At 38.8% G+C, this 24,423-nt stretch overlaps 2 protein-coding genes across 11 annotated transcripts; both read right to left on the reverse strand.

The window, feature by feature from the left end:
- Positions 1 to 24,177, reverse strand: LOC138183623 (casein kinase I). 10 transcript variants are annotated; one of them, XM_069120918.1, is made up of 9 exons: positions 23,233 to 24,177; positions 22,908 to 23,018; positions 21,253 to 21,401; positions 20,084 to 20,280; positions 19,794 to 19,996; positions 19,441 to 19,702; positions 18,878 to 19,029; positions 12,970 to 13,057; positions 1 to 7,020 (listed from the first exon to the last, which is right to left on the reverse strand). In XM_069120918.1, exons 1-9 carry the CDS (start codon positions 23,306 to 23,308, stop codon positions 6,852 to 6,854), a joined length of 1,407 nt encoding a protein of 468 aa, XP_068977019.1. In that variant the 5' UTR covers positions 23,309 to 24,177; the 3' UTR covers positions 1 to 6,851. The 10 variants fall into 10 exon arrangements, with proteins under 10 accessions (XP_068977019.1, XP_068976987.1, XP_068976963.1 ...); XM_069120886.1 differs by having other exon boundaries at positions 1 to 1,904; positions 12,922 to 13,057; positions 23,233 to 24,175; XM_069120862.1 differs by having other exon boundaries at positions 1 to 1,904; positions 23,233 to 24,174.
- On the reverse strand, positions 15,062 to 18,871 carry LOC138183594 (uncharacterized). Its single transcript, XM_069120763.1, has one exon. It carries the CDS (start codon positions 18,819 to 18,821, stop codon positions 17,412 to 17,414), a length of 1,410 nt encoding a protein of 469 aa, XP_068976864.1. The 5' UTR covers positions 18,822 to 18,871; the 3' UTR covers positions 15,062 to 17,411.
- Positions 24,178 to 24,423: the final 246 nt, after the last annotated feature.

Consider the following 24,423-nt stretch of genomic DNA (forward strand, 5'->3'; position numbering starts at 1 on the left):
TTATTCCTTTATCTCGTTTAATTTAAAAAACGCTTCGTTTCTTCCTTTTTTATTATTTAACTAGAATTCGGCGAGCAGACGGCAGGGAACGCCGTGAAACGACGAGCGCCCATCATGAAAGAAAACTCGTTTATTTGCCGAAAATATTTGAAACGAGATACAGTATCGTTTCATCGGAGTTCCCTCGCCGCTACCATCTCCGGTCTAAAACAAACTTTTCGTTTTTTTCGGCTTTCTCTAATCGGTAATTATTTGAATCCCTACAGTGAACATAAAGTGGTGGAGAAAAACGCGAAATCAGACAGCCTGCACGGAAGGAGACGTTCGAAACTGATTAAACACGTTGCATTTTGACTTGACCACGCCCCTTTCGTAATCAACGTTACGAGCGAAGCATTTCCGCTTAAATTAACCCTTTATGCCAGTAATTCTTAGTTGTTTCGAAACCATTCGATGAAACGAAAAAAAGTGGTGTAAATAAAAAGTAGAGTAAGAAAGAAGGAAAAAGTGAAAATGACAAATAAAACGGACGATCGCTTAATTTCTCTTTCTTGCGCTTTCCCTAACCTCTTCTCGGTACCTCTTCTGTTATACCTCTTCTCGGTATTATATAAAAAATTAATTACAGACCACTTCCGTAAACTTCAAAAAATACAAGATTACACGTTGTAGGTTAAGAACCACTATTCTACTATTTGACAAAGTACAAGTATTAAAATCGGTTAACACGTAGAAATATTCCATTTCCACGATAAACCTGCGTTCGTGTTACTCGGGAATCTCCACAATGTTCGGCGGTTATACTAAATAGCTGCCTATTTTGATTATTATTCTTATCGTTTGAAAAATCACGTGTCCTTATTGTTGACTCGCCGTTTGCGCGACCGTATTACCATCATACATAAAGGATTAACTTCAAGTCAACATGCGTCCGAATATCAAAAGAAAAAAAGAAAGAAGAAGCAAAAGATGAAAAATGAAAAAAAAAGGAGACAAAACTGTACGAAGCAACGGAAAAAGCTCGAACATCTCACGCATTCGTCACATTGTCGTCAACACGTAGTACACGGATTGACGAACAAACAAACGGACAACGACGGTCATCATTTTTTTCTTGTTTTTTTCCTTTTTTTTTACAATTGCACTTCAGTTTAGGAGTTAACGGACTCACATCAAGAATGTCGAGTAATGCAAGCATAATTTCCTTAATTCCCGATCGACCCATCAAAACGTCTAGTCTCTGTTCGTTCCAACGGAAGCAGGAAGTAACCGATAGTACCAAGAAAATCGACGCTTTCCCGAGTACAATAATCGCAATTTTCAGGAAAAAGAACGAAGACTAAAACGCTCTAGTGGGTCAAGGTCCTAGCCGCGAGCAATAGATTAAATATCCGCAAATTTATACGTTTTTTTTTCCTTTCTCGTCGCACTTATACAATAATAATATCGCACCGATAAATTATTCCTGCTTTTCTTCTGCATTATATTCAAACGGCAGATTCGATCGATCAATCGATACTCAAAGCACAGGTCTAAATCTTCTCCGATTTCCATTTTCCTTTCTTTTTCCTTTCTTCCAACTTGTACGCTCTTGCCATCCTCGAAGATTGTACACGCACAATATACAAACACACGACGAGAAACTAAGAAAGAAATGTGTGGCGAAAGCGTCGGTGTTATATTCGGCTTTTTTTCTACAGTGAGAACTCGATTCCAAGGAGAAAATGGAGAAGATCCTTAGAAACGTAATTGAATGAGACACTTTGACTCTCGTTTACGCTCGCCGTTCCGGCTAAGCGTTTTTCCCCTCAAACTCTCGCCAACGGATTAAACTCGACGACTAAATCCGTGTGGTTAGCCTAGACGTTTAGTCGATCAGTTAGCCGCTCGTGCTTTTCATCAACCTACAAAGAAAGAAAACGTGAATGCAAGCAAAGGCCGAGTCTCAAAGATGGCAAGAGTTTTTGTTGTTGTTGTTGTTGTTGTATGCGATGAAGAAAAACGAAAAGACTCGTACTAGAATGCAACGAAAGCCACGAATATCGTGTTTCCCTCCGCGGTTCCTCTCGGCACACGCAAAAATCACGCATATACACACAAACGAATTATCCGTAAAACTATTTCTTTCTCTCGACTTTTCTCAAGCACACGTTCTTTCTATTCTACCGTTCCGTAATCCTGCTCTTACGCCTCTTTTTCTTTTGCAGAAACAAGAGTTGCAACACGCAAGTAAACACAATAATAAGATGGTAAAACAGAATAAGAAGAAGAAGGAAAGCAAGGCTAAAGCAGCTCAACTCTTGACGGCTAGAAACGCTTCACTTTGTTTCTCCTTGCACATATAGTACACAAAGGCAGTTTTATAATACTCTTTGTCGGTGTTGCTTTGTTTCTTCGGACATTTCACCTAATTGTTTTCTCCCACTCTTTCTTTCTTATATCGTCCACGCATACTTGTTGCACGCATTATGTAGTACAGTTCGAATAAGTTTCTCGCAATCCATACACGAAGAGAACTTCACCGATCATTCGCAAACATATACTATACACGCATACATACATCGTTCACGTTTTATAGTTATTTTCCCTTGAATAGATCATGATAATTGTATATATGTACATATACAAACCATTCGCAAATCCATACAATTTCGATTAGTATATTTAAAATACGATTGATCGCGAATTATACCTCAATGCCGTGATCGTCGTGACGCCTCGTCGATGAAGGTCTTCGTAGACGCTTCCCTACTCGTGCCGCAGACCAGTCTACACATGTTCTTTAGTTTGCTCTTGCTTTTCTTTTCCTTTCTTTCCTTTCCTTTCTTTTTCTTTCCGCGGTTCTTCTCCATTTTAAGGAGTCTCGTGTGAATCCAATAGACTCCTTACGCTCGAGAAGAAGAAGAAGAATGAGAAGAAGTAGAAAAGGAAGGAAAAGAAGGAGAAGAAGACAAAGAAGAAGAAAAAGAAGAAACTCCGCTAGGCCGAGCGAAATCAAGCACGCACGATCTGTTCTCTTTATTATTTCCTTTCTATTCTGCGCTTTTTCTTTCTCATTTCACTTCGATTCAAAGCATCAACGAATTTATTAGTCAGCACATCGCTTTTAATCGGTTCAATTTGCACCAACGACTATCTTCAGATTCTTTTCATTGCAAGTAAATTGAAATTAAAAATCGTGCTGAAACTTTTTGTTCAATTCGGATACACAGAGAACTGAAAAAACAACGTTTCTTCCCAACGTTTAAACTGCATTTCGTGCGGCGTAAAGGTAATTCATTGTACAATAAAGAGAGGGGGGAGGGGGGAAGGAAATACCGGGCGCTGGCGCTTCTCCTCTCGTTTCTGTTTCTTCTTTTCTGTTTATTTCTTTGCAAAGACTTCGCGTTAATATCGCGACCACGCAATGGTCAAGGAGGAAACGACGAATCGTGACAAGATTAATTCCGTGCGTATCGTTTAGTCATGAGATAGAACTCAAGAATTTCCGCTCGCGCTGGCAGTGTTTGTTCCTTCTGCATTAAAATTCCGAAACGATCCTCGATTCGATGGCCATCATCGGAAATTATCTAAGCCTAACGATCACAAAATTACCTCTAATTTCGACGCTTTACCTCAATATTTTCTCGTTCGTGAATTTTAACGCTTGATGATTCGACAATTTACAATCTATTTTTAATCATATTCCGAATTCAAGGTCATCGAGCACCTAATACCAACTAGCGCAACATGGATACTATCGAATTAAAAACATTTTCTGAGAAACAGAAAGATTACGCGTGTTAATTAAAAAGAAGAAAAAAAAAAGAAAAAAGATTAAGGAAGGCGACGATTGAAGACATCGAAACGTCAATATCGAACAACAATCGTAAAGATAACGATACAACAAATACACGATGACGACACAACAAATACCACTTCATAAAATTAACAATGCTTCAGAACAGTGTCGCCATACGATATTTCCCGTTAGTGATTATTAATCAGGTTCGTAATAATATCGATGGAAATGTAATTCGATTAAAGCCTGTTCAAACTTCAACGCCTTCTATCGCTTCCATCACGCAAAATAATAATGGTTGATCCTCTGCGCGCGTGTAAAACGATAACTACGATTAAACATCTAGATAATTGTGTAACAGTCAAGAATTTTACAAACCAAATAAAGATAAATTCTGAAATAGAACTAAAATAGTAACAAGATTATACCCGTCACGCGAGTCGTAATCATAAAACGTAACAAAATGTAAAACGCAATCGTAGTATTATTTAGCGTTGCATAAAACTATGTCCCCCCTTTTACACCGCTAACAGATAAACGGATCGTAGCTGAACAAACTTGGCCGAAATGTTTAACAAACAAACAAAAATATTCTCGTTCTTCTTCTTACACTACAATTCAACCAGGCGGAACACGGGCGCGGAGGATGCGCGAGATCGAAAGGAACGAAAGGAAACGGTAAAGAAAAGATCGCGATACGCAGAGATCCGTGCGATGGATTCGTCGTTTCCATTTTGAATCGTCGAATGAAGATGCCTTTGCAATTTCATTTCGTTCCTGTCTCGAGAGGATCGTTGCAGAATAAGTCGTCCTTTTTATACAAGTTACAACATAGTAAATTTTGTGTGTGTGTGTGTGTGTGTGTGTGTGTAAGTAAGTGTGTGTGTAAGTGTTAAGTGTAATTAGCGATAGCAGCAGCGGTAGTAATGGTAGTACTAGTTGGTAGTAGTTTAATTAGTTAATAGTTAATTAGTAATAGTAATAATAATAGCAGTAGTAGTACCCTATGAAAAAAATACATAGAAAAACACGTGTCGGTATAATATATATTTATATATAACCTTCTTTTTATATCACGTTTTTTTGTTTTTCATCTTTTTTGTATGTAATGCGCCCACGATACTTTATACAAGACAAGGTCGGTCAAGGGAGGAGGAGGGCGGCAACAGGAAGTGACAGAGGCTGATGGAAGGGTAAAAATGGTGAAGTGAGGTTGAAAAGTGGAAGGATAAAAGGGGAGACACGGGCGATTTCACGGAAGGAGTTTCGCTTCGATCTTTACTTCCGTTGACTAAACCGGCTTACCAACAAAAACGAACAAACGGCCGCTAGATCTTTGATTTGATTCAAATTTCGTTAACAATTAACGTATGCTTCTATAATTTTCATCTAGAGTTTAATATATCTACTTATACGCTATACAAATAGTCAAGTTTTCATTGAGAATTGGTAGAATAGATTCACCCTAGACTACCATTCTTTAGATTTGAGGCCCTCGCGATGCGATCAATTATTTCTCTTCGGCTTGTTAAATTTAAATTAATCTTTGTCGTGTTCGCATCTGACGAATGTACAATTATATTACAAAATCGAAGTTATAACGAACGAACGTAATGATATGTATATGATATAATGAAATCTAACGTAATAAAAAAGAAACGAATCTATATTCTGATGATTCGATGATCGAATTTCAAGCGGATAATCAACGCTGTAGTTTTAAGGAAGTTTCTACATTTCAAATTCGAAATTAGCGTCATAAATAAAAGCTATCCAATACATACATACAGATGATAGTACCTATCCTTACTTAATACGCATTCCACATGTACATATTAATACATGTATGCGTGTACAAAATTTGAATCAAATCGATTAATCAGCCGTCATACACCTCACAGTAAATAAAACGGTCTCGACGACTTTCGATTTTTTATATCCCAAACAAAAAATGTATTTCTCGCGCGAGAACAATCGGTTATTAAGGATTCTGCATTCTCGCGTTTTTCTCTCGGACACTTTCTCGCGCTTGTCCCTTATCCTCTCTCCCTCTTACTCTAATTCGCTAAAGTCGCACGTTCAACGAAATTTCATCAATCAAGGCAATTATTCGCGCTAAAGAGAAACTCGATTTCCGGTGAATTTCTCAAGGTACCATTTATGGTTATCGAACCTAGCTGTTTGCTTCTCACTGCGTGTTTCCAGCCTCTGACCGTTTTAATTTTCATAAAAAAAATCAATCTTTCAAGATCATTTGCAATTACAAATGGAGCACAGACGTTGTCACGTTGCGAGAAGAACGATTCAAGAACCATCGTATCCACGAGAAATATACTCATATGCCAACGATCGTTTCTCTCAACGGAAGTTCGAGATTGATCCTTTTCCCCCTCCTCTGTCCGAGTCTCTCCAATTCGAGCACACGCATATACGTAGGTCGAAATGCAACCATTGCACACCATCGCGAACACAAAAAAAAAACACGCATACAGGACACACGACTTTCACAACTAAGTTTGATATCGTTTCGTTATCAACAGAATCTTCGATCCATCTTTCGCCATTCTTGGCAGCTCTCTATTATCACGCGAATCTTTCTCTTTTTCTTAGTTAATCGTTGGTGTACAAACGATATCAAACTCGTAAAACACATTCGTCTCTCGCAATCAGAAAATCGGCAGAATTGTACAAAAAGGAAAAGAGCGAGAGACTTGACAGGGAGAGGAGAGGTACTCGTCAACGAAAAGCTTAATCGTGTATCTTCGATCGCTCGTTTCTACGGTCGTCTTTTCTATCCGAACCGATGGATTCGACAATTACGCGTAGGAAAAAGAAAAAAAAAATACAAAAAAAAGGATCGAAGTTCGTACACGAATCGACACGAATTGTACAGTACGCTCGATCGATATCTATTGGCGCGTCTTAATCGTTCCTCGATCACCCCCTTAACTGAAACAACCGACTTATTGGATTTACCTTACAGCCACGCTTTAGTCATCCGCTTTTTTCTCTGTATTTCGGCAAACAGTCACGCTATATACAGGTTCTGTGTCACCGGTACAGATCGCGCCTAGCGCAACGGGTCTTGACTTCGAGTTGGTTTCCTCAAGTTCGGCTCAAAGGAAATTGGATTGTGCGACCGGTGTGACTTGACTTTCGCGGGTCTGTCCGGTTGATTGCGCGAGTGCGTGACTTTCGCCGCCCGAGAACCGTCGTCCAGTCGTCGATGCCGATTTTGTCTATGTACAAATCGTGTTTTAATGTTAATGGGATAGGGGAATAATCTACACGTTTATACAATAATGCTCGACCGCCGGTTCTCGCCGTTAGATTGCGGATATTAATGTGATTTACTGACAATTGTAATTATGCAAACAAATGTACAGAGTGTACTTAATGTGTAAAAATATAGAAAACATTCAGCATAAAATATCTGTATAACGAGCTTGTGATATATAAAGAGCGAAACAGATCTCTATCTACGTTCCATCCTCTTGGCTGCGTACGTAAGAACGTAAATGTACATAAACATCCGCATTCTACTCGTAATCCTTCTTGATCGAACGTCGAAACGATCACTGCGAATCTGAAAGCTGAAAACTCGAGCCCAATATCGAGGGAATGTTGTTAGGCAAAAAAGATAGTGCGGAGATTCTCCCTTTTTGACAGCTTTTTAACACGGATACGCGCATGTTTTCCTATTGGATTTTGAAAAATCACATTCTAAGGATCGTCGATTACGAAGAATTTCATATTCGCTGGACAATTGCAGCTAAGACGAAGATTACAAGTATCATCATCGAAGTCGCGTACTGTACACTCGCGACCTATCCTAAGAATCACGGACCGCGCTTCCACGAAGCGTCCTTAATCGATGCAACGCAGAGCTATGTCGACCCTCTATTTCTAAAAACCAGCAATCCTTCGTGGAAGGATCATTTCGGTATAACGAGTAGTTTCGAGTTCGTTCGCTAAACACAGTGTAATCGTCGCTGTATAAACACATGTCCACGTACATTTAGGAGCAGTCTAGCTCGCTGATTCGTTTCAATTACGAGTCGAAACACGATTCCATTTCTCGTTGGATGGCCCGCTTTGGCAAAGTTGCGTTTCACGTCTGGACACTTGCATCTTCCTTCGTTTGCACGAGAGAACGTTCGATTTCTTCCATTGTTGCGATCCTAGGAGACACACGATGTACCGTAGATCGTCGATCGCGAAACTCCTGCGACTCGTCCTCGAGAAACTCTTTTTCGCCAGTGAACACGTTCGCGTAAATCGTCAACGATCATCGATGAACCGTACTGGTTCATCGATACGACGAAGATTCGCACACGTTTTGTAGATCGTCTACGAATACCATTTTTGAATATACAAAGAGTAGACGACATCTTCGACCGATGTCTTCCTTCGACTTTCGAGAAACTCTATCCGTCGTGTCTGTCGTATCGGAAGGTCGAAACTCGTGATTACCGATGACGCTGTTGTTGACGATGACGATGATACTGTCGACTAGATCACTGAGAAAGAAGACGATAACGACGAGGACGAGGACGAAGACGAAGATGAAGATGAAGAGAAGTCAGCTATTGCCGTTGTTGTTGATTCACTTGTGTTGAACGCTTGCCAGCCTGCCCAACAGGATGGGTGGGGCCATTGCATTGGCGCTTCCAAAATAAAAGACACACAAAACACGGACATTAGCGCGTTACCGTTCTCGAAGCGTTAAAAAACGACCGAAAAACTTTGCCCTCTCTTTCTCTGCTTCTCCTTCTCTCTAGTTTGTCAGCCCATTTTCATCTCTTTTTCCATCGCTTTGTCGCGTTCGTTCTTTGCACCGCTTAAGGAAATTTTGATTACTCCACGAGCATCGTTTCGTGTTGCTTTTCTATCATTCTTTTATCGTGCTTTCCTGTCTCAGCGTCAGCGTGCTTTCTTTATACATACATACATCCGCTCCGTTTAATTGTCGCGCGATTACAACTCACTTTCGCGAGTTTCTTTTTTCTTTCTTTTTTTCTTTCTTTCTTTTCCGTATTTCGTACGAGAGATCGTCGTTAGATTCGTTTTGTTGGTTATCGATTTAAGAGGAAGCCGCGAGTCTCTTTCGACGATCGAAAGGAAATATGTATCCTGTCTTCGAGAGATACTCGTGCACAATCTGGACGACGAAAGGAGCGTACAAGTCGATCGTTTAAAAACAAACGATCGTGGGATCGAGTGTACCAGATCGACCTAAACGTTTCTACGTGACTTCTTTTCTCTCTTTTTTCTATCTTTTTTCTTTCTTTTTTTTTTTTTTTTTTGCTAGAGAGCTTTCTTTTCGAGAAAAGACATGAAAGAAACACGCATTACATGTGTGTATGTGTGAAATGCAGCGACGTGGCAGGATCAAAGGCTTGAAAGCAAGAGACTCGAGAAGCGAGACTTTCGTTTTGACTCGCGACAGGGCTACGAGAGGTCAGAGAGAAGGATCGCAAGGCGAACACGCTGTTTTGTTATCTTTTTTTTTTTCTTTCTCTTTTCGGTTTCATTTTTAAATGTTCTTAATCCACTATTTCAGTTTTTTCGCCGGTGTCCGCTACCGTGGCACAGGAGATTACTTTCGCCCTCTCTTTGCCTACTTTTGCGATTTAGAATTAGTGTCTTAGCTTTCGGTTACCTGAAAAAAATTCAACGAAAGAACATAAAGCGGAATCCTAGTAAATCGCGATGCCAAATTTCGTATTTGATTTGTCTGTTTTCTTTTCTTTTTCTTTCTTTTAAGATTTGTTTCTTTCTACCACATTAAATTATCAAGTATCGTCTTTGTCTCGCGACAAAATATTTAGAGAGAGAGAGAGAAGAAAGAGAGAGAGAGAGAGAGAGAGAGAATGAAAGAAAAGAGAAAATGAAAGAAACGAATAAGAAAAAAGAAATAAACGTGCGTGCGTGCATGCGCAATCCTCGAACGCCCAGCCAGTGCGTCGGTCTGCCCAATGCGAGGAATTTTGTGATCATCGAACGTGTTTTTCAGCTCTCGCGAAGATATGTTTACGGCGTTAGAAATATGCTGTTATTAAACTGTTTACGGAAACAGTTCTAATCTCTATCAACCTCTATTAGTCTCTATTAATCTCTATCAACTTTCCACGATTTACCTTGAACTTTGTGTATTTACCTTCTTCAGATAAAGTCTCGTACAATTCTAATGAAACATTAATCGCTTCCCAAAGTGTACAACGTTTCAGACGATAATATTAATTAGGTTTATCATTGCTCATGATATTATTCAAGCGTACGTAATAAAACCAAACAAAGAATCAGCAATAGAATACGTAACTGGAACCATTTAGTCAACTGTAAACACCGACTCTCATAAAACAGTTTTAAGATTGAACGTTTAAACAAGTCCGATCAACGAACTTTATACTTGCAATCTTCAGACGGTATATACATAACTATTTTCTTTTAATGATACACGAAAGACAATTACATAATCTTCTATCTATCGTTATTATGCAGCTATCTATTGAGCAGAGTACGAAAAGCATTAACGAAGAAAGTTCGACGCGTTTGTTGGTTGAATTGTTTCGACAAGATTACACACGGAGATTCGAATATCTTATCATCGTCGCGAAAGAATAACAATCACCAGTCGAGTTGCAATTTTTCTGTCACTATGATATTCTCAGAATGCTATTGTTCGGAACATGTTCTGTTCTCAAAGTTATCGGTCACAGACCTAAGAAATGAAATTTTCTCCTCTAACTTGCGAAAGCCGCGAATACGAAGTGAAATCAGTTTTGGTTACATGTCCCCATCTCTCCGTACAAGATCGAATACAACTTGCCTTATCACATCGCTTAATTTACTCTATTATTTAGACTATTTGCGATTCTTTCAAATGGCTAAAGGTCGATAGAGAGCAATGTAGAAAAATGGAAAAATATTCTTTTACTTATTTCTAACGCAGACTATATCTTCCTCGATACGCTTCTAGAGTTTAAACTATGTTTATAATAGATAGCGTTACGCTCAGAAGAGCATTCCGCGTCGAACGATAAAGTGGAGTAAGCAGTTGCCAAGCAGAATTTCATAATCGTTCAGTCGGCGCAGCGATTCGGCTTCCCTCACTTTTCCGTTACGCTTCTATTCGCGACACATGCCGCTGAATAACTTGGAAACTGAGCGCAAAAGTAGACACTTTCGCAATACGCGATTCGTGTTTTTCATCACCTTTTCCTGGTCGACATTAGGCATCCCGATCGGCGTGAACGATGCACACGATTCGTGAATTTCTTAACGTATTAGAGAACAAAATTGTATCATACAAGAATTTCTATTACAATACAAGAATTCATAGAAGAAATTACTCGACTATCGGTGACATCGTTCACGTTGCATCCGAAATTCACGCTATCGGTACATGGTAGAAGAAAGTGAAGGCGAAATTATAAAATGTACAGCGATTCGCGAGCGTGGAGGACAGAAGTTGTCGCGTGGCTGTACACCGCGTTCGTTTCCGCCTTTTCAGTATGCAAAGTAATGTACACGGGCGTACTTTGAAATGTCACGCAAAGAAAAACCATCCCAGTGCACCCGATGTAGCAGGCAAGTAGATTTCAACGTTGCATTTGGAAAGAATCTTTTTCCTTCGAGGGCAAAAAAAAAAAAAAAGAAAGAAAGAAACGATAAAAAAGGAAATCTTGTAATTTTTAATCGAAGAAGTAACATCGTAGCTGCAAATTTACAAAATGATTCTTTCCAAATAACGAAAAGTGCACTCCCTCTCCTCTCTCAACATCTCTCCAGATCTCCATCGATCGAGGAAGAACCATGCCACGGTATCAAGACACCAATCTACCAAAAAAGTGACCTGCCAAATTAGAGCTCAATGCAACTAACACTGACATCCATCGTCGAGATCTAGTTCGCAAGCAAAATAATCTCTTTATTGCGAATAATCACAGTCCGATGAAAAAAAACGAGTTGCGCAACTTTTCCCCGAGTTTATATCGATTACGAAATATACTCGGCGCAATCCGTTCTGTTTTTTCTTTTTTTTTTTTAATCGTTCTTTGCAAAACTCTTCCATGGCAAGAAACCGATTTTTATTCTATCCGTAATTTTGTTGTATTTTCATCGTACATCCAGAATCGGACGATATGAACGAAAACGTAAACGAAAGAAGGTAACGCGACGACGTGCGCACGAGCTAGATGATACGAGAGACAAGTGGAGACACTCTAGACGCGATGAGAATTACGTACAACTTCTGGAAATCGTCGCACCCGTTTAAACAACGATTTACGAATGGTGAATCAAAGTGACGAACCGTGACGTGATAGAAGAAACTTGCAGCTTCTATTAAGAGATCTTGTGAAACTTCACTTGCGATGCGATGTTTGCCCGTACTTTGTGCAACGTTCCATGCAATCTCTAATGGCAGCACCAAGTGTAACAAGCTCGATTAATCTTTACAAGTGTACCGAAACCAAATAATATAGAACGCATACAATTATTATTATTATTATACGCGATCGTTTTTGCACGGTGCGATCATTGCGACGGACAAATCTGAACGTTTAATCGTTCACACTTGACCGATGTTTCGCATTAAACCTTTCGAGAGCAATAGGATCGTACATTGTAAGATAACTTTTAGAAAGATTACTGGATTGTCGTAATTTCTCCAACATCATCGAGATCAATCGAGAAGTTGTCGTTTTTAATTTTGCCAGCAATTATTTTACCAATTCAAGACTCTGTCCCTGGTAGCCACATTTTGTCTCCGAGCTTCTCGATTAGAAATGGATTTCAGAAATGGAGAGAAAAATCTGTCTCGAAAGGATTAAGCTACTCTATCGTTCGTTTGCAAAGAGAATAAAGGGTGTTTGATAAAATTGCAAACGAACGATATTAAAATTCGACGAGTTTGAAACGGTGGGATATATCGAATTAAGTGCAAATGGTTAAACGTTCGCTGTGGTATTGACTCGAAAACGGGATGTTAATCGTATAGAGAAGCTCCGCGGACGAAACACCAGAACATCAAGATCGAGTTCGCACACGATCGGTACAATTACGACACGACCGGTTACGAGATAGACTACGACAGTTAAAGACCACTCCCTAAATACTAGTAGAGCGAGTTATACTTAGGTGCTTTATCCGCGGCGACGTTTTGACGTGATATAGCAACTCACTTGGTCTTCGGTTGCATCTCTCCTGCAGCCGCGTCCCTACGGTGCAACCTCATGCTGACTCTTCGTTCCTGGCCACCTGCGCCCGACGCTGTAATACATCAGCAAAAAGCAAACAATGCATCAATATCGGTATTTTTTTCATTTTTATGATGCGTCCTTTGCTAAACAAACTTATCGCATACGTATAAACATCCTTTTCTCGTTCTACTCTACATGTATATAACGATTAAATTTACGTAAATCGTATCCAAGTCCAATGTCTAGGCCATCAGGCTGAAATAAATAAATACATTTAACGTACATGTAACGCGTTAATTAATTCGTTATCTTATCGCGTCGAATAGCACAATTCATCGATAGAATATTTCACATTTCGGCGTAATACGACATATTTAAAGAGTCAAGTAAACTGATTCCTGGTACATGCAGTCCCTGGACATTTCATTTTCGAATGGCTTCATTTTTTTCTATTTTTATTTTCTTCTGTTCGCCAGTTTTAAATACAAAAGGAGCTCCCACGGATAAAAGTATATACCGTTGCATTCTCACAAAGACGAATTTTTAGTCGATTTTTAGTACCGTAAATCCTAAGAAAAATCATTCTGGCTGAGCCATGTAATTCTATAGCAGAATTCCAAGGAAAAAGAATATCGAACTTTGATTTTGACGATTTAATCGGCTTTAAATCTTCGTATACATTATGGTCGTGCAACGTGAAACCAAAGTAAGAAGCAACGAAATAGAAACAACACTGGCGTTGCAAAACTAAACGTGTCTTAAATGACTATAATACGCATGTTATACCTACCATAAGCGAATGTTGCGTCACATACGAGACAAGTTTTGAGACGATATGTCGCTCGTTCGAGGATCCTGACGACTACCGAGCACAGTTCAAGGGAACACTAAGATCTATACAAACTACTCTATAAGCCTATGCAGTAAAAACACGGTAAATTATTTATAGGAAGTTGAATCTGCAAGTTCGGGATAAAAAGCTTGGATATATTTATATCGCGACGCTTCCTTGAACTCTATCGATCACTTCACCAGGTATCGAATTCAGATTGGAAACAATAATAACATGCTCCTTTCTTGGCTAGTTGACGCAGACTAAAGAAAAATCGATTCCCGGGGTATTCAGACATGGTATTGTATAGCCTTTGTCGTGTTTCTTCGGCGAAACATAATTGTAGGAATAACGATCACCGTGAAGATCGAAATTTTCGTAGAAAACCGCCTACTCTATTGTTGGTGAAAGTTTATATTCTCGTAGAAAAAGCGCGATGAATTTCTGGATTTTTCTTACAAGATCGATCGTAGAAAGGATTGACCACATGATACAGGGACGACGAACGATATTTCACGCTTGGCAATTGAAATGGAAAAAGTTGTATATTGAAAAAATACGTAATAACGTGAAGACAGATGATGCGATTAGGATTGAAAAAATAAAAAAAAAAATGAAAAAAAAAAGAATGGACATTATCCGCGATCGTGATCGAGTGGAAATGATATTTCTCTCGAGGAACACAGCAAGTTGGTTTTTCCATTCAAGCCAAGTGAGAAGAAAATTTTGACAAGGATTATCGACAATGTCGTGTGGTGAAATAAATAAAGAGACCAGTCCTTGAATGGAAAAACATTTATTTACTACTTTCTCTCCATCATCATCATCATCATCACCATCGTCACTATCAATTAAAAAACAGAATGATTACAAACAGATGCGCAATTGCCGGAGGCTCCTTGGATGAGAAAGAAATACACAGAAGGAAGATAGATGATAGAAGAAAAATAAGGTGAAAAAGAAAAATATATGCATAATCAAGGAAAAAACTTAACGACGATGCTCAGGATCCAGCGGTTAGGAAGAAGTCACCGAATCATCGGAGTTTCAGAGGACCTGTCGAACGAAAGAAGCCCTCGAGACTGCGATTCGCGCGGCTAGAAGAAGTAGAAAACTATGCTTTAGCGTCTCTATCTAAGCTTTGGTAACCTTTCTGGGATCTCGAGGGGCTTCTTTTCGTCGGTTCGAGATTGGTCACTGCGAGCAAACGAGTAACGATTCACTGTGAACAGAGGATATATGAAAGGTTTAGATGCGATGGTGAATACTAACTATGCTCTCCAAAAGAAAAAAAAAAAGGAAAAAAAAGATAATGCAATTTTTTGTAGAATTCATCAAATGCATAAAAAAGGGGTTACTGCAAAAAAACTAATAATCGGGTTTCTAACGAGATGAAATGTTAAGAATATAACGAAATATCGAATGAAACACACTGATAATAAAGAGAGCAATTTCCTTTTTGCAACAACCCCATAATAAATGATTCGACAAGAATGGAATTTTAACAAATTTTTTGGCAATTAATCCTCTCGTGTCAAACGATCCTTGCTTCTTCCGTCACGCCAGATTCCCAAAAACGACACGTAACACGTCCGCAGCTACGAAAAGATGAGAGTTTGTAATTGTTCAACTTATGAAACCACTAAAGAATCAGAGAAAGAATCTCTCGTTTCCCTCTTTTCCTTCTTAAAAGGAGGGCAACCATTGAATGTGTCAAGAACAGAAGGTGCTGTGGACGATTACAATGTTCGGCGTAAGTATCACGACGAAACAATCGGAAAACTGCCAATATAAACGAACGTGACAATATCTGGTAAAGCTATCTTGTTAATTACGATGCGAGTTCGGTGCGAGCAAAATTTTCAGCCTCACAGTTCACATTAAATACCTTCACTTTTCGCTTCGAATACGTAATTTAGATATAAGTAATTCCATATGTTCCTCTCTTCTTCTCTTTCTTATTGGCTCGAATAAAATTTCTCAAGCTTCTCGCGCTAGTAATCGATATTACGATAATTCAATCCGCTAATTTAAGTATTAACACGAACTCTGAGGCTCTGATAATAGTCGGCTCGATGATAAACGATTATTGTGCGTTTCGAGCTTCTCTAACTAGCGACATTAATGCGTAATGAGTAATGATTTAAGAAAAAGAAAAAAAGATACGACGCCTTACAAAACTAACTTTCGACGATATAAAAGTTACGTAGAAATTACTTGTTTACGAGTATCTGCTCGAATTTCTTTTTTGGACAAAAGCGTTTGGATGCGGCGCAAGCTCCATTTATCGTGCGAACTTCCGACGCCCTCGAGCCGCGCTACGAGTCGAAATGCAACGTTAGATAAGCGTGCTTTTCGTTTCTCGCAAATTCCACTTCGAAAGACGAAGCGTCTAAGTCCGCATAAATGCAAACATTTCGCACACGATAGCATAAAACATCACGCGTATTCAATACGTGAACGTATCAATAGGAGGCGATAGTAAATGTCACGTCATCCGAGTAGATACCGTTGGAACGTTTTAGCCGCAAGTTTGCTCGCTATATAAAGATACGTACACCGTGACACGCGAGTAGTATTTGGTAATATTGCGTAACACGATTATATGAAAATATATAAACATGCTGAATGCGTGTCTCGTTAGCTAACAGAGTTATCCTCCTCTTTTCGCGAACTATGATTACACATCGCTCGATCGACCATGTATGTATGCGGTACGTTGTTATGCCATTCGATGGATTATTTGTTTTAGCTCTCTGTACATCCGATGAGGATCGTTCGTCGCTTACATTTAGTCAGTCGTTAGTTTAAAGGCGGGTTTTCTCTTTTTTTATAAAGGCATTTATCAGTCAGAATATGTAGGACGGGTCCGCGTATTATTCTTGCCACTCGACGTTTCATAATTCTGAGAATAGAATTTTTTATAGCGAATCAGCAAAAGGATTCGTTGGTAACGGTGGGATGTTTCGTGGCTGGCGGACGAAGAAAATAGAGATATCAAAAAATATCGAGTTTCTTAAGGAGATTCAAAAATGGCAGTGGTATAATAAAAATATATTATCTTAAAAAGAGTTGTAGAGATCGAAAAATTCACCAGTAAGTAGTAGAGAATAACAAATCTAACAAGTACACTTTTTGCGTCCCTGAAAGGTATCCTAATTTGTAAAAAAATATTTGTCGAGTACAATATTGAAAGCTCATATAATTTAGTAATAGAATACCTTGAAACAGGTTCTACGACACAACCTGACGAGTATAGATATACGAATCGCAATGTCGATGTTTTCAGGTCATGAGAAAAGATGGAGTTGATCCTAATCCTAAACAATAGAAGTGGTATTGGTGCAATAGTAGATTCAGTAATATTTACCCATTGTGATATTTCGTATCATAATTCTCACTTGTTCTAAGTGAAACTAGAAACGTAGAGATTCAATCTTACCGGCCCTGGCACGGTCAGGAAAGTGTATAGAAAATTCTTGGCATAACAACATACGAAAAATACCAGTATGAATATTAATATCAATAACAAAGATTGCTTCGTGCGTGATGTAGATTTTTCATAAATATAGAGTGCGTTCAGAACATAAACTTAGATGCATACACAGAGAAATATATCAAAAAGAATTCCCTTTAATATACCAAGTGTACCGTGCAGTATATCATAGCCCACAGTTTCGTTCGAACGGGTAGCATGACTCAAAGCATCTAAATTCGCTATAGTGACTACCCAATCCACGATATGCTCTTTCTTCTCAGACCCAGTAACTTCTTGCAATTTTTGTGAAATATCGTTTTCGGTGACCAATGGGGGTTTCTCTGTGTCTTTGTCTTCCGGTGGCTTGTTATTGGTATTTTCATCGGGCAATTCGTTTTGCCCATTTATTACACGAATCGTACCTCCATCCTCTAATAAAGCTGTAACCTCTTTCTCATCTTTCTGATCGTTCGAAATCAGCTCGACTTTGTTCGTATCGTCTTGCTTAGGCGAAATATCGAGATTCAATTCAGTTTGTAGGCGGTCGAGCAGCAGATTTGAAGTATTCTCGAGAATCTCGTTCTTATATTGTTGGCACAAAAAATACTCGCACTTTTCTCGACCGCTCAGTGGTCGTTCGTATTTATTTCGTTGTTTGATTCTGCGCTGCATGAGTAAAAAATGCCAGCTTCTTCGAACACGTTGAAAGAAATTCGGCCGCTTTCGTGCTTTGTTGGCGGACGAATCCATGGACTTTTTTGACTTCTGGGAAGAATCGAGACTTCTTTGTTTCCCGTGAAAAAATGCTTTCGAACGTTCCTCGAACAACAGATCCAAACTTTTCGAATCTTTCGCCGACAAATCTATGCTCCTTTCCAACGACTCTAAGCTTCTGTGCGTTTTTTCTTTGTTACTGAAAGAAAAATTTCGTTTCTTCTTGGCGGATGCTTCTTGCAACAACTCGCTGCTGCTTATCTTGAATATCTCGCCTTCCTTCTCCAGAAATTCTACGTTTCCGGAATCTCGACGAGCATCGTGAGCCGAGACATAATGTCGGCCACCAAGTGTGGAACCCTTTTGCTTCCTGTCATCGTGATCAGCGCCGCCTTTGTCTTTATCTACGCCACCGAAACAGTTCAACGAGCCTCCGGATGCTGCTACATCACCCCCGTGGTCAATCTTTTTCTCGTCGAGCGTAAGACGATCGAACATCATCACTTCGAAATTTATGTCTTTCTCGGCTTTATATGATTGAAAAAAATAAGTCTGTTTGTCTGGTTGACGAAATGATACGCTCGGACTACTATCGGGTAATCTGTTCGCCGTATAGTCACGGGACGTGCTACAATTTAAATCGATACGATTCGGGGTTGGTTCGCGGATCCCTAAACTAAGACCCGCAATGTCCAGGGATGCTTCCGGCGCTGTTCTAACCGGCGACGATTTAAACGTACTGAACTGACACGGATTCGCGCGTGGTGTTTCGTTGCCAGTGAGCTGCGGATGTTCGACTACGAGCCGCATTTTTTGCTGAGTTATAACCGGCTTAGGACATAATTTTGGGTAGAACTGTGGTTTACCTTGAAGATCGCTCTCCTGATTATCCTGATCACGAAGAGCGTCTATCGCCTCGCGTTTTTGCCGCATGCTTCTCAAATTCGTGGTTGTTCCACCCACAGTCGGGCCCACCGTTCCCACTGATATGTTTGCCAAACACTGCCGTGTATAGGGCCTGTAAAGAAAAATATCATCTCAATAATAAACGATTTACACATCCTACCAATTCATTCTGGGGTGCTTTATTTAAATAACTAGCAATTCTTAACATCAAAAAATTGCTTCAGAATGTAATATAAAAGAAAGTACGGAGAAAATACAGAAAAAACACGATATATTAGAGAGAAAAAAAAGTGTCGGATCTATTTGATTATTCGTGTTGTTAAACACGACTGTTTCCCGATTCATTGACCCACCCGCTAAAAATAGAACGCACTGGGTAATGAAATGACCATGCTATTTATACGCATGGAAAGACGGCGTGGTAGACAGATGCGATAGCTAGCATTTTCACGTCTAATTTCATATGCAAATGGTTTGCGGTTCGCGAATATACAGCCCGTTCTGTCATGTCCGAAACACCAACCTAGATCGATGTTCCTGATCGTTATTGGTCCCAGAAGGCAGCGCCACGTTCGTGTGTTGTGACTGCATAGGTGTTTGTTGCGTCGAAGATAACGTTTGTTGCCTCACGTTACCAAATTTCAGCATATTCCAATCGAAGACGTAATCGTATGTGAAGCCCTGACCGTGGAACAGCGTCCGGAAGAGTTGTCGAAGATACGAGTAGTCAGGCCTTTCTTCAAATCGTAGTCCTCGACAATACCTTAGGTATGACGCAAACTCTACTACAATAACAAAAAGCGATAACATCCGTTCTGATCATGTTTTCATAAATATGATGCAGAATATAATAGTTTATGGGAAAAGAAAATTTACCAGGATAACCCTTGCATAATTCTTCGACAGGCGTAGACATTTTCTTTTCAGAAATACGTTCATACTTTTGTCTTTTAGTCGCCGCTTTCAAACCTTGCCAGGGTAAGCTACCCCTATTGAAGTACATAAGAACATACCCTAAGGATTCAAGGTCGTCTCGTCGTGATTGTTCAATTCCCAGATGTGTATTAATACTCGCATATCTATTAATACGTAAATGAATTTCTTCGTATTAATTAAGGAACGCTACAACGTTAAAACAAATTAAGCTATGTATTAAATAAACAAACCTGGCTGTTCCTGTTAAATTCTTGTTTTCTCGATAGGGTATGTGTTTGTGAGTACGGCCATCGCGGTATTTTTTAGCCAATCCGAAATCTATAATATACACGAGATTTCCCTTCTTTCCCAAGCCCATCAAAAAATTATCTGGTTTGATGTCCCGGTGGATAAAATTGCGACTATGAATGTAATCCGTTCTACATATCTGTTGGAATTAGAATACAGAGAAACATTGTGTGGTTTAACGCATTGTTGTCAACGTTTCGATTACATGTAAAAAGAAACATGTACATTCGGGAAAGATATCGTAAAAATTAAGTAAAGAATCAATACGCAATAAAGAAAAGAAAGGAAGGAAGTAATATTGCATTCAGTTACGCTTTATGGCCATAGTCGTTATCTCTGATAATAATTATTGCACGTGAATATAATTAATATATAATACAGAACAAACATGCGATTAACCAGGCCATGGAAGTGTTTTACTAAAAATCCCCAATTAATGAGCAATAATGGTTCAACACGAAGAAAAAACTATAGGGGTACACTTGCTTTTCTCTAAATCTGCTCTATCCTTAGACAGATTTCCAATACAATTCTTTCTTAAAAGCATTTTACTTCCAGGGAAAACTTTATATGCTAGCCTTAGTGCCTCATTAAATAACGTTTTAGTTGAGATCAGAAAAAGCTTTGTTATCACCCGACACAATTGTTGACTGATAAGAACGTAATTTATATTGTAATTTATTTCAGTAACAGAAAACAGAATGACAAATACTTGCATATAATCACAACGTGAACTTTGAACGTTACTAACATATGTCTTGTAATTACAATGATATTACAGAAACAGATATAAAAGTCCTTGTTTGAACAAAGAAAGATAAAACTACATATATAATTATTTATTTTTCATCAAGTCATGAAACAAATTCACATATTCAAAATGTGTAATACAAAATTATAGGAATAATTGCATATCTGAATAGAAATAGTTTAAAACACAACATAACTTTCTATGAGAAACAAATAGCGCAGAAATTACTTGAAAAAGATCATGTAAGTATAGTTAAACTTAACATAGAAATTCTGTACAGACCAAAGCAATAAAAGGGATACACGTTTCTTAAGAAAAATTATGAAATATTTTAGTTTCAACAAAAAAGCTACTATTTACCAATTGATCGGCGAGAAGCAAGACCGTTTTCAAAGAAAAACTTCTTGAACAAAAATTAAAGAGATCCTCCAGTGATGGACCAAGTAGCTCCATTACCATTACATTGTAGTCACCTTCTGAGCCACACCATTTTATAGTTGGTATACCAACTGAAATGTTATAACAAATATGTTTTGACAATGATATAAGTATAATTTAAGTTGTATTAAAGTTTACAAAAGTAGAAAATTCGTTTGGTTATGAATACAAATTTTATTCTTAAATCAAACATGACTGCACGTTAATATTTAATTTTTTTTAAGGAATTAATGTTTAAAGAGTATCGAAAAATACTGAACAAATTAAAAAAAAAAGACAGAATTGAAGTATTTATATGATCAACTTACAAAACAAGATATATATATATATATATATATATATATATATATATATATATATATATTTTATTAATAGAAACATCGAATGTTATTAACTGTTGAAAAAACAAACAGATATTGACATTGACGTATGAAAATCAATTTGGACAATAGGTTTTAAACTACGCGATGAAAGCATGATATATAAAGATTACGTTACAAAAATTATAAATATTATTTTACATTAACAGCTCTCTTTATTTAGAATACGAAATATTTTCATGCACTCGAGGGCTTATTCATGCGCATTGTGTGGTATTTTTTAAGACACCTATAATGCATGCTTGTTTTAACCAAACACATATCGCAATAATCGCGAATAATATTTTCTACCTTTGTGAAACATATTTTCTATCAGAATCCGCAAAACAATGTTTATTTTTACCATCGTTATTGTGACTATATCTAATTTAAAATTCTTTCCGCCACTCTAGGAATAGTTCACTAATAATTTTGCGTTCGCCGTAAAAATCACCACGAACACAAAACGAAACAATGGCTTCTTATAATTTGGCTTCCTTAAAATATTTTATATAATCGATAAGAATTAATTGTACACCTTTCTTTCTAAGCCGAAAAACTAAGAATTTGTCTATTTGTTGAAAATGGCGATTAGGCAGAAGTACGTCATGGAAGGATCAATATTAAGTATTTATAAGAATTACTGTTAACAATAGATAAGATTCGTCCAACGAAAACATCCAAGTCTCCACAAAACAAAAAACCTCACATAAACGTCACACCAAAAGCAAGCATTGAAACGTTTACACTTTTGTGCAAAAATTTTAAAATATTGTCAGTTTTAGAATATTGTTATTTACCGATAGCTGTTAGCAAAGGATTAATAAACGCATTAACGACATTTTATTTATTTACATTTCATCATAAAATAAAATAACATAAACAGCTCGTGTATACAAATATCGTATATCGGAGTAATTTAGTTTATGAAATTCAAACATAAATATGTAAACGTTGGAACGGTAAAGTTTCTTATTGTCACAAAGAACAGAGAATGAAAGAGAGAAAGAAAGGAGTAACACAAGAGGAAAAGAGAGGGGAGAGGAAAAGAGAGAGAGAAAGAGAGAAAGAAAGAGAGTAGGTTCAGTGGCCAGACCAACCAGCTGTCCAACAAACACAAAATTCTGACAGTTCTCGGGTGACGGTGTAAGTTTCAGAACGTTCGATGACACATGAAACCAAGTCGGAGCATTTAATAACGAACAAAAATTTACTTACCACCACCTTGCATCATTCTGTAGAACTTGGATTCTATGTGTAACTGCGGATGCCGCGTTTTTATACATTCTAGCTTGATGGCGACTTCCTCGCCGGTGGAAATATTGGTACCTAAGAACGAGAAAAAGGCCAAAGGCCCGGTCACGCAGTAATAAGAAAAAAAGGGAGAAAAAGGTGAAAGAAACGTGTATAGGTGCACGGGGGAGTTGGCGCGTTGATGCGTGTCGTAGGGCAAATATGTAACTGTCGTGTGGGTAGACGGGTGAATAGTGGGGAGGTGGGGGAGATGTAAGTAAAAGGTAAATGTCGAAAGTAAAAGAGTTACCTAGATAAATGTCGCCGAAGGAGCCGCTCCCGATTTTCCGTCCGAGCCGGTACTTATTTCCAACGCGTAGCTCCATCCTCTAGCCTCGCGGGGCTCACGAAGAAAAGTAGCACGGGGCAAAACGCGACTTTAGGCAGCCGACTCGAGGAGCGCTCTCCGTGGCTCCGTTGGTGCGCTTTAAACGAGACTTGGCTGCCGTGTTACAAACTGGACGGGGCCTCCATCTTTGCTCGCGTCACCGATCGCGAACCTACAGGCATTTCTTCTTTCTCTCCTCGAAGGAATACTGTTTCTTCTTGCTGCGATGGCGGTCGCGCTGATGATGGCGCTACTGTCGTCGTTGTCGTTGTCGTCGTGTTGTTGACGGCGCTGCGATTGCGAATGTTGCTGCTAGACCACAGAAATCACACTCACCATTCACCACTACCGAGCTGGTGACTCGTACGGCCAAAAGACTTGTCGTTTTCGAGAGGAGGTGGTGGCTGACCGCTCGTCCTTATAGTTTGCGAATTTACCCAATTTGAATATACACTGCGAATAACACTACCGGATCTTGCCAAGTATGTCGATCCGGATAGATCAGTGCGTACCCACCAATGGGAGCACGAACCGCGTAAGGGCATCTGCCCTTTCGCTGCGCGGATCTGCACTGGAGACCGAATGGCGCACAATTATGGCCGTCTAAGATTCACCAATCACGATCCACTTCTTCCAACACCTTTGTCGTGAACGAACCTTTTTATCCAACTTTCAATTACAAGATTCGACTGTCCACTCGGTACTATTTTATCATGGCACTCTATCACTTTCGCTCACTTTCTACAACGCGTTACTCAATAAGTTCTATTCTACTGTTGCACGCTCGCTATCTCCCAACCGTGACTATACCACAACGACGAAACACGATGAAGACATACGGACGCAAGCGCGACCAGCATTTCGACACGCCTGAAAAACATCTACGCCATCTAGCGAACACTGGTTAAATTATGATCGATAGTATTTCCTGTCTACTCTCTACGATTAATCGATATGTTCTTTCTCGGTTTCAAGCCTATCAGGCTCTTTAAATTTGTATGTTTCAAATTTCAATCCCCCCATCTCGTTTCAAAAAAAGACAACTTTTAGAGGGAAATTTGATGGGAAATTTAAAATTAACGATAGAAAACTACGATTAGATAAAAAAAAGAC

Source organism: Bombus flavifrons, chromosome 1 (genome assembly GCF_040668555.2).
Source record: "Bombus flavifrons isolate JBK064 chromosome 1, iyBomFlav1_principal, whole genome shotgun sequence".
NCBI lineage: Eukaryota > Metazoa > Arthropoda > Insecta > Hymenoptera > Apidae > Bombus > Bombus flavifrons.

Bases quoted from the DNA above. Each gene is read 5' to 3' on its own strand.
- LOC138183594 (XM_069120763.1), bottom strand. From the start codon at position 18,821: ATGCGGCTCGTAGTCGAACATCCGCAGCTCACTGGCAACGAAACACCA.
- LOC138183623 (XM_069120918.1), bottom strand. From the start codon at position 23,308: ATGGAGCTACGCGTTGGAAATAAGTACCGGCTCGGACGGAAAATCGGG. The intron at 23,019-23,232 runs GTAACTCTTTTA...TCTCGTTCTTAG, and splicing joins CTTCGGCGACATTTATCTAG to GTACCAATATTTCCACCGGC. The intron at 19,997-20,083 runs GTTTGTTTATTT...ACGTATTAATAG, and splicing joins AATTTAACAGGAACAGCCAG to ATATGCGAGTATTAATACAC.